This window comes from Oncorhynchus gorbuscha, linkage group LG02 (genome assembly GCF_021184085.1).
Source record: "Oncorhynchus gorbuscha isolate QuinsamMale2020 ecotype Even-year linkage group LG02, OgorEven_v1.0, whole genome shotgun sequence".
NCBI lineage: Eukaryota > Metazoa > Chordata > Actinopteri > Salmoniformes > Salmonidae > Oncorhynchus > Oncorhynchus gorbuscha.
This window is the reverse complement of record NC_060174.1, coordinates 33,121,554-33,134,757: the sequence shown is the minus strand read 5'-3', so window position 1 is coordinate 33,134,757 and position 13,204 is coordinate 33,121,554. Positions and strand designations below refer to the sequence as shown.

At 43.0% G+C, this 13,204-nt stretch overlaps 1 protein-coding gene across 2 annotated transcripts in view; it reads left to right on the top strand.

Moving 5' to 3' along the window:
* LOC124001109 (S phase cyclin A-associated protein in the endoplasmic reticulum-like) overlaps positions 1–13,204 on the top strand; it is a 102,062-nt gene that overhangs the window by 35,063 nt on the left and 53,795 nt on the right. For both annotated transcript variants that reach the window (XM_046307682.1, XM_046307673.1), the window contains 3 exons: positions 3,668–3,804; positions 10,083–10,145; positions 10,284–10,410. In XM_046307682.1, coding sequence (XP_046163638.1) covers positions 3,668–3,804; positions 10,083–10,145; positions 10,284–10,410 — 327 coding nt within the window. The remainder of the gene's footprint in view (positions 1–3,667; positions 3,805–10,082; positions 10,146–10,283; positions 10,411–13,204) is intronic.

Genomic DNA, 13,204 nt, shown 5'->3' with positions numbered 1-13,204 from the left:
TAAATGGGCCCTGAAATGTAAACAGTTAGAGTTCAGTGACTCAGTAGAGGGGGTGACATCACCCCCATGTCTACAGGCCATTCTGTCACAGAGTGCTTTTCATGGGAAGACTGCTTGTTAAAGGAAGGAGGCTTCTCAGCCTGCTCTGCAATATGAGATTGCCTTTTCAGCATGCTGCTCTTTGTGAGGCTGACAACTGTTGGTGCTATATGCATCACCTTTGGCCCTAGCAGCTCCTTCATTCAAACCTGTTCTCACAGGCTGATCATTAATCCCCCCCCACCTTCCACTCTAAATCATTTGCTTTCCAACTGCAGCCCGTTTCTCTGTTTGACAGTATGATAAACAAGGCATTTGCAATGAAGGCATGAAAATCTCCAATACAGTACTACGGCCACAGTCAGTATCACACGATCTCTTCAGACTGCCTTTAAACCATGCAGTGTAGGCTATGCTTTACAATAGTAGTGGCTGGTGGGGTTTGAAATGGCCTAGCTAACGGGTCCAAACGATTGCAATGTATGTACTATGAATCAGCAGCATGGTGTTTTCTGTGTAATAAATACTCTTAGCATTTACTGCTCTATGTTTCTATTATGGGCTATTCAGCCCTGCTTTTGTTCCATGTTTTCAGTCAGCATTCAAGGTTAATCAGGCAGGAGATGGAGAAATGTCTTGGGATTCTTGTTTAGATAGACTACGCTTGCCGTCCTTTATTTTTATGTCCTGCTCGTTTTGGTGTGCAGTATTTAATTCATGCAACTGGCAACTATTTTCCAGCTGTTGGTTCCATAACTCTTGCTGGAATGAAAGATTTTTAATTAAAATGAAGATGGTTGGCTGAACTGTACAGGGTTCACTACATAGTTTTTCAGTGAAGGCGGGCGGCAGATGCCCCAAAGCTTCATATTTAGTCATCTTCTCCCGTTTTGAAGGACTCGCAAATTAAATTGAGGATACAATGATTATCTACAGGGCTGGATTGATGTGCAGAGATAACGGCTGGGATTGCAATCACTCTCTTTACTTAAACGTATAAGTTGTCATCTGTCCTGTTTTAAGATGATATAGGAAATGTCCAGGACCCCTCGTGTTAGACATGTTGGATTTATTTATTGGCGCAAAAACACCAGTGAACTCTCCAAGGGACTACTCATCCCTCCCCAGCCCCTCTCCTGCACCCTCAGCTGGGCCTCTGACGGTGGGGCTGTGGGACTGACCTGGGCCTCCAGAGGGATTGCTAGGCTGTGGTGAACTCAGGCCTCTCTCTGGGTATAAGAGTTGACCTCCTGGAGCCAGCACTAAATTAGGTTCTTGTTGACGATGAATCCCCTCTGTTGGCCAGAGAGCCCTTTTGAAATACACAGTGCCGGCTGATGTTACCCCGTCTCTGCCAGGCAATCAGAAAGAAGTGTACAGAGTTGGAAAGTCTTTTCACTAGTCGAAGGAGTGAAGTTGCGGTTCAGATTTCCTGAAAGACAAAAATGTAATTGAAAGAGTTGTTAAGGAACAGCGTGCTAAAGAATTAGGCGCTCAGAGGACGTAGAGAACAAACGTTATTATATTTTTGGAATGTTATCAGTCTGTAATCTTTCATCTTCATGCGTACAGTGTTGCTAGTGCTACAGGACTTGAATGTCACAAAGCATTCAGCTCCATTTGAAAAATAGTCCCGTGAACAGTTGCTTAGATGGTGTGTAACTGGATTCAGTATGCCATCACATTGTACCCAACATGACATACAGCTGTCTGTTTCACACCAAGTGAGAAAGCCAACTTCGTCTTGGACAAAAGAGGTGGTGGGGGAACATATCACTTCGATTGTGCCTGTCTCTAAAGAGGCCTGTTTTCTGGGCATTGTGGGTGTGTAATGTTTAGACAGCTCTCTGGTTACTCCCACCAGAATGGAACACAAGAGAAGCCGTGTGTGGTAGGTATTGTGAAGGAGCTCTGCCCTCAGGCCTGGCTCTGTGGCCCATTGTCCTCCTGCTTCAGCCAGACACCTGTCTGTCACACTGCCTCATAAGATCACCTGACAAGATACAGAAAATCACTAATAGTTTTAAGTTCACGAATAGGTATTAGGCTATAACGTGATAATCTTGATATCAATTAATTATGTACATTAATTTATGTTTAAGCTCCCTTTCAAACGGTCTTTGATGTGATTTTGAGATTAGTAATGTCTTTGAGGTGTTGCTGAAACAATTCTGTTAAGTAAACGGCAGTAGCACAGGAGTGGATAGGCTCTCAGGGAGAATACTGAACAGCTGCCTCTCAAGCAAGCAGAGCCACGGTCATGACTGAAAGGCTCAGCTGAACAATATTGCACTACACATGTCAGCACACAAGTGCTTATTTTGTATCTAACTCATTCATTAAAGACAGGTGACATTTATTCGAGATGTGTTCGACTTCCAGTGAAAAATAGTTTAGATTTTCACGTGATGTTTCCCATCAGTAAATACCCTAGATGTTTATTTTTCCCTTCAATCCTTTTAAAATCATGCTATCATTGATTCACCTGCCACGTCACATTGTATTCCTGTTAGGCCTGTATCTCTACTTATCTTAGAAGAGATACTTTCTAATCACCCTGAACCTTCCTCTGATTGATCAGGTTGGTCACAAATCAATAAGTCAAACAAATAAAGGAATAAGAATTGATTCTCGGTCCTGTTTATGATTGCTATTATGACTCCTGGATTGCTGAGCGCTTTAGCACTTGGTTAACTGTAGGTCTTCGCTAGTTGTGCTTATGATGACAACACCTGTCTTTAAAGGGTTTCATCTGAAACCCCTATTCAAGCAGCAGGTGCACTGCCAAAACTTGACAAAAAGGAATGGCATGCCACACGCTGGCTGCTGAATGGAAACGGTTATCTTGTGGGACCATCCCATCCTCTAGAGTTTTGGATGACAACATAATTGGGTAATTGGTTTCTTGCACATACATCATGTTCTTTTAAATTGGATTACCTCTCTCTGTCTCCTGGTGGAGATATCAGCTTGATCTGATCTGACAGGCCTGGTGTGGTGCACACTAGACTGGAAGCGACACCTCTTTCCCCTTCAGCAATACCATGGGTATGTGGCTTCAAACGAACAGCAATTGTTGCAGATGCCCTGATAATGACAGGATACAATTGCTCTGCCCAGAGGTGTATATGCCACACAATGGACACACATCTGCCATTTCAATGGATAAGCTTCTACTTATAGCAGATTGCCTGGGCTTAGATTCAACTGCTTATTTTTTATTGTGATATGGACATAATTTAGCTACATGTATATTATGTTAGAACAGGTTTTGTGTTCTCAGTTTAACTGCCGACAGCTTTGAAGATCCTTGCTTTAGTTTGATAGACTATCCACCCAGTCTATGATATCCTTGTGGAGATATGGGTGACTTCACAAAGGGGACTGCAGGCTATATTGAAAATATTTGTGGGTGCTGACAGCAGGTGACTCTCAGTAGCTGGATGTTATGTCTACGGAAGGGAATATGGGACGCTACATAATTACTCCTGTCCCATAAGGCCCAATTCATTGTCACACTTTTGCACTTTTCTGTTGAACCCTTTTTCTTCCTCTCACTCCTTGTGTGTCCATCTCGATTTCAGAACGAGCTAATGAGATTATAATGAAATGTTTTCATGCATTTCAGGAGCATCTTTCCTTAAAGAAGTACATAGTGGACATTGTGATGGACAACACTGTCTCCTCTGAGAGTGTGAAGGACGGAGAAGAGAGGCAGAAGGCACGCAAGAAGGCAAAGAAGCTCCGCACACGCATGAACTCCAGGTGATGCATCCATCTGTCCCCTCTCTCTTTCCCCTCTCTCGTTTCCAGCGAGAAGGCGCTTTATGAGTGACAAGGAGATGGAGAGCAGACGTTATGTGCATCACAGCTGTCCAAAGAATAATACTGATGAGTTAAATTTATGGCCACTTTCTGTGATTGAGGAGAAAAACTGGGAATCGATCTGAGGGCCCAGACTTTCACCTGTTAAGAGCTTTCCCCCTAATTGCTGCCACGGTGCTGCCAAAACTGAAGCCTCCTTCGGTGTACAATAGTATGTTAAAGTATGTGTAAACCATGCCTATTTTTCTTTCTCTGTGCTATTGATTTTTAAATGAAGTATCAAAGAAAATCAATAGTAATCAACAAATAGGAGGCAACGTGCCACCGTGTCGGATCCCAGGCATGGGCTCAATCAGTTTAGTAGCCGGTCACAACAAGGGAGGGAGGATGGGGTTTGGGGGCAGGAAAGGGAGAGGGATACGACAGAGTAGAGAAAAAGTTGTGGGATGAGCTATTTGTCACGGGGCAGGTTGGAGTGTGGGGGCCTGGGGGGGGGGGTGCAGCACCAGAGATGACATGCGTCTCTGAGCTGCATCCTTAACGCTTACTCACACACAGTCCTGTATTGTAGTCACTTTTATTACCAGGACACATTGTGATGGATCCATGTTTGCTATGAAGTCTATTTTTAGCAGTGCTCGCTAACATTTTAACTGAACACAGTTCTCCCTTAACATTACTACTGTCACATTTATTTGTATTTTTTTTATCCACCATTTTTAAATAATAGTACTTTGCATTCAGTGAAATGTATCATTTAGTATTGCTGCTGTTACTTCTCTTATGGAAGGGCTTGGGGCTGAGAAAACATCAACATAATCTGCCTGTTCACTGTCACTCCCAGGCACAGCCCTCTCTCCAGCCTCAGCCCCAACCCGAGCCCTGCTGAGACTAGCACTCAATGGCACAAGGCTTTCAGAGGTAGTAAATAACACAAAGCCCCTGCTAGCATAAAGGTGAGCAACTCCACCGCTGGGTGGAAATGAGCCGTTTTATTGAAGCGTGGCAGGGTGTCTGTAAAATGCAAGAAGTTTTCATTGGACTCTGGGGCGGGCTTGTACTCCCCATCATAAACTACTGAACACAGTTTAACCCAAATGTTTGTGGTTTGGCTGTCTTTCCTTCAGTCATATAGGGCTGCTTTTCTTTTAAGAAAATATGCTGTTGAAAAGGCATGTAAGTAGCATGTCATTTTGTCAGGATGCGTTCTGGACTTTAAAACAAGGATTTGGAAGTGTGTACCTGCTCCTGTAGGGCAAGCTGTTTGGCTGTAGCCCACTGTGTGTGTTTCCTTTGGCTGGGAACAGAGTCCGTAGTGTGTGAGTGGAGCTCAGAAAGAGGTGGGCACACAAAGACACCCCTGTGTGCAAGCTGGAGAGGTGATCATAGCCTTACTCATTTCACCCAGTGGAGGAGCTGGAGGGGTCCATATACACATGCACACCATGTTCCTGTGAGATGAGGCCCAAGGTAAGCCACTAGAGATTTCATGCTCATCTAGCCAACTTACTTCTAGTTTAAACAACCTGTCCCATTTGGGTGCACAGTGTAGAAGTCCACTCCGACGATTTAGCCGACGGTTTAGCTTCTATCCGTAATGCGCAGTATATACAGGAACACAGCATCAAACAGTATATATACACTTAGCAGTTTAAAACTGAATTGGTTATAGGTAGATATTTTTACATCATTGGCTCTCTGCCAGTTCAGATGAATAAAGAAGCTTGATTAATTGATTATTAGTTCTGCATTGTAGATTTGTGCATTTTCCTTATTGCAGTTTACTAATATTTATAGCCGCAGCCCATTTAGCCGCGCCTGCTGCGGATCATGATGAATGGCTCAGCAATTGCTCCCCGTTTAACATGGGTGGGTGTAAACCTGTCAGAGATGAATATTGTAATATCAGACAAACAGGCCAGGTATAGTTCAATTTCTGGTGGAAGCGAGGCAGCAACATTTTTTTATTCAGTTGTCTTTGAGGACATGGTAAATAATGTGATAGAATGATGGACCTCAGTCACCCAACTAGCCGTTTTGCTGGTTGGTTTACTCAGAGTACATACAGCGTTTAAGCACCCTGACCTTGGCTTTGAAAATCTCAGGGTAATGCCTCTCAGGTAATGCAGTTTATGGTGTTTTCTCTCTTTAAACAAGATTTGTTTTTCATACTTTCGGAAACGACAGTACTAATAGTATTTCATATTAAGTTTGTGAAAGCATTGTGAAAATGCATACATCCTCGGTTAATCCTGTAATCTTTGTGTGGGAATGTACGTACCCATTCACCTACAGTGACGGTCTACTCTAGAGCCCAGTGTGTGTGATCGAATTACCTTCCATTAAGCCCTCAAAATGTATCCCTCTACAATCCTGTATACCAACCATACCAGGCTTCAAAATTGAGACCAAAATACTGCCATTTTGTTTTTACCCTTTGACTTGGAAGTACGATACCACATTTTTGTTTTATTGGTCGCTAGGGTGCCAGTGCATGTTTTTGGTTGAACATTTCTTAACCCACCCGATTTAAATGTTGACTGCAAAATAGGTCTACCTGGCAGTATGATATCATGGTTTGTATCAATCACAGGACATTTGATACAGTGCGTCTGTGTCTGAGTGTCTGTGTGTGTGTGTGTTTTTATAAAAAAGTGTGATTTTTGACAGTGGAAACCTGAAAACACTAGAAACTATAACTGAATTTACCAAAAGATAAAAAGACACCCTTTTTGAGATACGCAGAGGTTTTTATTTTTCCCTCCAAACAATCAATGTAAATATGATATTGCCAAGTTAAAATGTGATTGTGAATGGAGGGTAGGTCATTATGGGCTACTTGCTCAGCCCACAAATTAAAAATAACATTTAAATGCTGTGCGCATCATACTCTTTCCCGGGCTAGTATTCTTTTCACTCGGGCCTTTGGCTTTCAGTTGGTACTGGCCCGGTGTGCTACTGGCAAATTTTGCATGACTGTCAAGCCTTGCAAGGGCATACTAATTTTAAAGATGGCTAGTCATTATTAGGCTGGTTCTGTATGGAATGCAGGTACATTATGGGATACAGGTCAGGCCATTTTCTGGTTGTCATTATCCATAAACTGAAGAAGTTAGTGAAGAACAGGTGGACCGCTGTCCTGATCCGGACCCAGAATGGTGTCAATGCGGACGGTGTGTTCCAAAACGTAATGCTATTGAATTGTGATAGTAGGATGCACAAGGTACAATTTCAAAATGTGTTAGTGCATGGGCAGTTTTCCTCTTGTCATTTACTGACAGACCTTATGGTAGAGTGGCCAGATGGAAGCCATTCCTCAATAAAAGGCGCGTGGCAGCCTGCTTGGAGTTTGCTAAAAGCCACCTAAAGGACTCTCTGGTCTGATGAAACCAACTCTTTAGCCTGAATGTCAAGCGCCGTGTCTGGAGGAAACCTGACACCATCCCTACGGTGAAGCATGGTGGTGGAAGCATCATGCTGTGGGGATGTATTTCAGTGGCAGGGACTGGGAGACTAGTCAGGATCAAGGGAAAGATGAACGGAGCAAAGTACAGAGAGATCCTTGATGAAAATATCTTCCAGAGCGCTCAGAACCTGAGACTGGGATGAAGTTTGACCTTCCAAAAGGACAACGACCTGAAGCACACAGCCAAGTCAACGCAGGAGTGGCTTTGCGACAAGTCTCTGAATGTCCTTGAGTGGCCCAGCCAGTGCCCGGCTTGAACCCAATCGAGCATCTCTGAAAGTAGCTGTGTAGCGACGCTCCCCATCCAACTAGAAAGATCTTGAGGTTCTGCAGAAAATAATGGGAGAAACTCTCCAAATACAGGTGCCAAGCTTGTAGCGTCATGGCCAAGAAGACTCGAGGCTGTAATCGCTGACAAAGGTGTTTCAACAAAGTATTGAGTAAAGGGTCTGAATACTTATGTAAATAGGGTGTTTCAGTTTTTAGGTTTTAACACATTTGCAGACATTTCTAAAAAAACGTATTTGTCTTTGTTATTATTTGGGTATTGTGTGTAGATTGATGGATTTTAATATATTTTTTCCAATTTTATAATAAGGCTGTAACGTAACAAAATGTGGAAAAGTCAAGGGGTCTGAATACTTTCCGAAGGCGCTGTATATAATATATTTATATTTTAAAAGGGAAGATCGTTTGCTGACGCTAGTCGGCTGTACCTGCACCAAAACTCTGGGAATTTTCAACATATAGCTTGTTCTCCATCTTCTTTTTAAAATGGGGAGCCAACATTTTTTCCCTCACTTTTACATTTCCCTGACTGATCGAAACTCATTTTCCCAGGCTCTCTCTTTTCTCTGCAGCAGACGTACAGCACCTCCAGAACGTATTCACACCCCTTTTACTTGTTCCACTTTTTGTTGTTACAGCCTGAATAAAACATTCATTAAATTTAGATTTTGTGCAACTGATCTATACACAATACCCCATTATGGAATTATGTTTTTCAATTTTTTACCAATGAATTAAAAGTGAAAAGCTGAAATGTAAAGTCAATAACTATTCAACCCCTTTGTTATGGCTAGCCTAAATAAGTTCAGGAGTAAAAATGTGCTTAGCAAAGTCACATAAATTGCATGGATTCATTCTGTGTTAAAAAATATTGGTTAACATGATTTTTGAATGACTACCCCACGCATACAATTATCTTTAAGTCCCTCAATTGAGTAGTGAATTTCAAGCACAGATTCAACCACAAAGACCAGGGACGTTTTTTAATGCCTTTGCATAAAAGGGCACCGATTTGGTTTAAAAAATAAAGAAAAGAAAAAACTCCCTTTGAGCATGGTGAAGTTATTAATTGGGCTTTGAATGGTGTGTAAATACTCCTAGTCACTACGAAGATAGTTGTCCTTCCTAACACTGTTGCCGGAGAGGAGCGAAACTGCTCGGGTATTAAACCATGAGGCGATTTTAAAACAGATTAATGGTTGATATGAGAGAACTGAGGATGGATCAACATCATTGTAGCTACTCAACAATATTAACCTAAATGACACCGTGAAAAGAAGGAAGCCTGTACACAATATAAATGTTCCAAAACACCCTGTTTGCAAAAAGGCATTTATTAATACTGCGAACAACACGTTAGAGAGTACCACTCTTCATATTTCCAAGCATAGTGGTGGCTGCATCATGTTATAGGTATGCTTGTCATTGCAAGGACTTTTTTTTATATATTTTTTTATTTTATTTTTTTTTTTTTTTAGGATAAAAAGTATACAGCTAATAACAGGCAAATCTTTAAGAAAACCTGGTTGACACTGGGAGACAAATTCACCTTTCAGCAGGACAATTACCTAAACCACAAGGCCAAATCTACACTGAAGCTGCTTACCAAGATGATGGGAGCATACATTTCTGACTGTTGCTCATTTGAGATATTTCTCTGAGGGATAGATGTTTGCTAATTAACCTTAGAAATAGTAAACATTGGTAACTCCCTAGTCAGTTTACCTAAAGCTTTTGACTTCGCTGGGACTACACAACCTTTTATTTCTGGGTTTAATTCTGAGCTGGATCGACATTGACAGTGTTTATGATCTCATCTATCTAGCTGATGCTAATGACTTTAGCCTTGTTCTGTCAAAATACGTCTGGTCCTCTGGGGAAGCTCCACCTGTCCTCTTCTGGGATCTGTTAGTTTATCAGCTGCTTCCTGACCGTAAGACCTTATGTCTGTTACTGGGATCAATAATAGCTCTTATCTGCTCTGGGATGCTAACTGTCTGACTGATGGACCGAGATGTTCTGTGTGCTACTAGTAGAGCCTGTCTTCTTTGCCATGTCTGCTGGTCTAATGCCACAGAGAACAGCCCTGATGACCTCCATAATCTGAATGTACAGGATTCAAAACACTGATGTATTTGCTACCCAAGTTAAAGCATACCATTCATATTTATTTAACAATACAGTTGAACAGAGAGTGTGATATGCCATTGTAGAGTGATGAGGGTGGAATGTCATTGTGAATGAAAATAGTAGGTTGCAATGAGGCACTATGCCCCTGTAGAATTAATGCAAATTTATTTTGAGCCAAGTTACTGGGGGAAAAGTTGACAGGCAAAATAAACACTCAGTCTTAACCTGACCTTTTTCTGTTCCTTCAGACTTTTCATCCTCCCCTGCATTTTTTTATGAAAGCTGGGGCACTCTCTTTTCCTCTTATTCAAAGAGTTCTTCTGTTCCTCTGTAGGGCAAAGGAGTATGAGACGGCAATGGAGGCAAAGACAGTCCCCGACTCCCCATACAAGGCCAAGTAAGTTCCCAACTGCACGTTTATGCATTGTATCTCTTCTATTTAACTGTAGTGAATAGTGATACAATGATAATTATGCGTGGATGAATAAATGGATGAATGACAGGACTTAACCTCTCCCCCTCTCTTCCTCCCCAGGCTCCAGCGTCTGGTGAAGGACTTGGTCAAGCAGCTCCAGGGCCAGGACAGTGGTCAGTGGGCCAACACCAGGGTGTCAGGCCTGGATAGAACCCTGGGAGAGATCTCCCGCATCCTGGAGAAACAGGTCCATCACTAGCACCTAGCTGTAAACACACTACTGAGACTTGCTCCTTGTCTGCTTGTCTGACATTCTGTCAGAGCTTAGAGTCAGAGTGTGGAGTCGTGTTAGGGAGGGAGGGGGGCAGTTCTCTCAGCTGCGTTCTGTTTGGCTGCAGCTCTATCTGTGTGTCTCTCAGTCCTAGTGTAGAGTATCAGTTACTCCCCAACTCCTTGCCCGGGGTTATTTGTAATGCAGGCCAGATTAGCTATGTGTTATCATTGGCCACATGTTACTAATAGAGGAGCTACCCATCACTGGACAGGCAAACATTTGTATGCTTCAGAAGTATTTGTGGGTTTATACAATTACATAAGGTTTTCCTAGAAGATGTAATCCAAAGGATCTCAAGTTACAATGGAATATAGGCAGGAGTCTTCAGCTTTTTCTCGCCGAGGGACCCGCTCACAGGCAAACCATCGACCCAGGGACCCTCATCATACGTTAGCAGAAAAATCTACAAAATCATCAGTTGAATGATAATGGCAAGAAGGAGTAATTAACCTTTTTAAATGAATAGATTTGTTAGATGGTTCTTTATTATTTTGACCTTCCCACATCACAATTGGAAGAGGAAGTGTAAATTCTAACATAGTCGATAAGCTCGAAAGGTAACTCACACATTTTCGCTAAGAGCAGCTGTGTAGCTGGTTAAACAAAGGTTAGCCATGTATGTCCAAGTCAAGAAAGCTTACCAGCATCCAGCTGCAGTTATCACACTGGTAGCCTATTTATTCATGGATGCTTTTTCAAAGCCTATGTCAGATATTCCAGTGGGTGTATTTGGCTCCAATCAGAGTAATTTACTCAATATAGGGAGTTGAATAATAGTCATCTTCATTAGAAAGACATTTTCTCTTCTACTGTAGGTATGTTATTCTAAATGTGTTATGTTGCTAGAAATATTCAGAAAAACATTTAAATAAATAAAATAAAACATTTGCGGACCATTGACAGTAAATGCTTATCGAGAAAGCTATGAATGACAGACATTGATGACAACAGGTGACTTAAATCGATGTTAGGAATATAAGAGAGACCCACTGTAGAAGATAGGCTTCATTGGATGCCATTTTAAGGAGTTGAACTGCGTTCTATTGACAGTGAAGCCACAGCACACCCAGTGTATGTTCATCAATAAGGGGATGAATGGAGCACCTGTCACTGTGTTTGTGAAGGGCTGAACATACAGTGAGTGACAAGCCATCATTCTCCTGCCAAGATGCGGTTCAAGGTATCATAAAGCACACTGCATTTTGGAGGGTGGGAGGATAGAGAGATGATGGTGTCTGGTCCTTGACAGGGGGAGGGGTGGAGAGGCTATTACTGAATTTCCCCAGAGGGAGAGAGTGGCAAGGGTGGGTGGCACAGCACAGCAGCACAGTGTAATTGGAGAGGAGGAGTCCAGTGTGATGGTGTTCAAGCTGTCGCTAACAGGGGGGGCTCCTCCCCTCAGCTCCATACTCTCCCTATGGGAGGTCGCGGGTCACTGGGCCAAGAGCCCTCTTCCATTCAACACTGGTATTGGTAGGTCAGCCAACTCTGTTTGGGCTTTACCGTGTGGTTAAATCTCTTCACATATTTCTAGAGCATTAAAACAATTGAGGAAAGCCTTACTCTGCATTAGTTTTGGTTGTGTAGAGGCGTGGAAGAGCTTAATCTAGACTTCATTCAGTATGGCTGTTAAACTCCCCCGTTAGCCCAGCCCAGAGCAGAGTGAGGCCTGGACTGAGGGGGGTGGGGTGGGACATGGGGGCCAGCCTGTGAACCAGCCTGGGAGGCACTTCCTCCTCTAATCCCTGGACAAAGTCAAATAAATATAGTCTCCGTCAGCATGGGTGTCTGCCCCCTGAGTCGGGACCGTTTAGATTATTTGACCTAACAAGCATCTCTCGTGTGTAATTGACTCACCTAGAGATTTTGTTTTTCTCTACGATATCTGATTCAGTCTCCACTTTCTCTGCTAATTCCTTAGACAACACCCAACACTCCCCCCTCCAAGGCAGTCTTAGTCAGGCTAACCACCCCCCTTGCTGCTGCTCTCTGGGCTGGGTCTAGTCTCCGACCCCAGCACGCCTCTCCCTCTGTGACCACTAATGGTTTATTTTGTGTCAAAATAGATATTTTTGTTGGGGAGTGGAGAGCTTTTCCTCTATCATTTTTCTCCAGTATAATTTCTTAACTTTCTCCTCTCTTACCTTGGTAATGAGCTCACATATTTACACACTGGCCCAAATGTTTCTCACTGCTTTCAAATAAAGGCTGGCCTGAGATGGACAGCGTTTATGACACTTGAGGGACTGTCAGAAACACTGCACTCTGAGAATGGAGACTGTATTTACATTTTCATTTGCCAGCTGTTATGGGCTGGTTGGGCTCCCCTTTGTAGCCAACCAGTGACTGGTTCTACCTGGGATGTGGAGGTGGGGGAATGGAGTAGCAGAGTAACAACAATATGGGGCCTGAAGGAGCCTGCCTAAAGTTGATGGATGCAGCCAATATCAGCTGTGTCCAGATTTTGTGAAAGGCCCAGGTTCCTGAGTGGTGCAGCGGTCTAAGGCACTGCATCTCAGTGCAAGAGGCATCACTTCATTCCTTGGTTCGAATCCAGGCTGTATCACATCCGGCCGTGATTTGGAGTCCCATAGGGTGGCACACAACTGGCCCAGCGTCGTCCGGGTTTGGCCGGGGTAGGCCATCATTGTTAATAAGATTTTGATCTTAACTGACTTGCCTAGTTAAATAAAGATAAAAAAATATA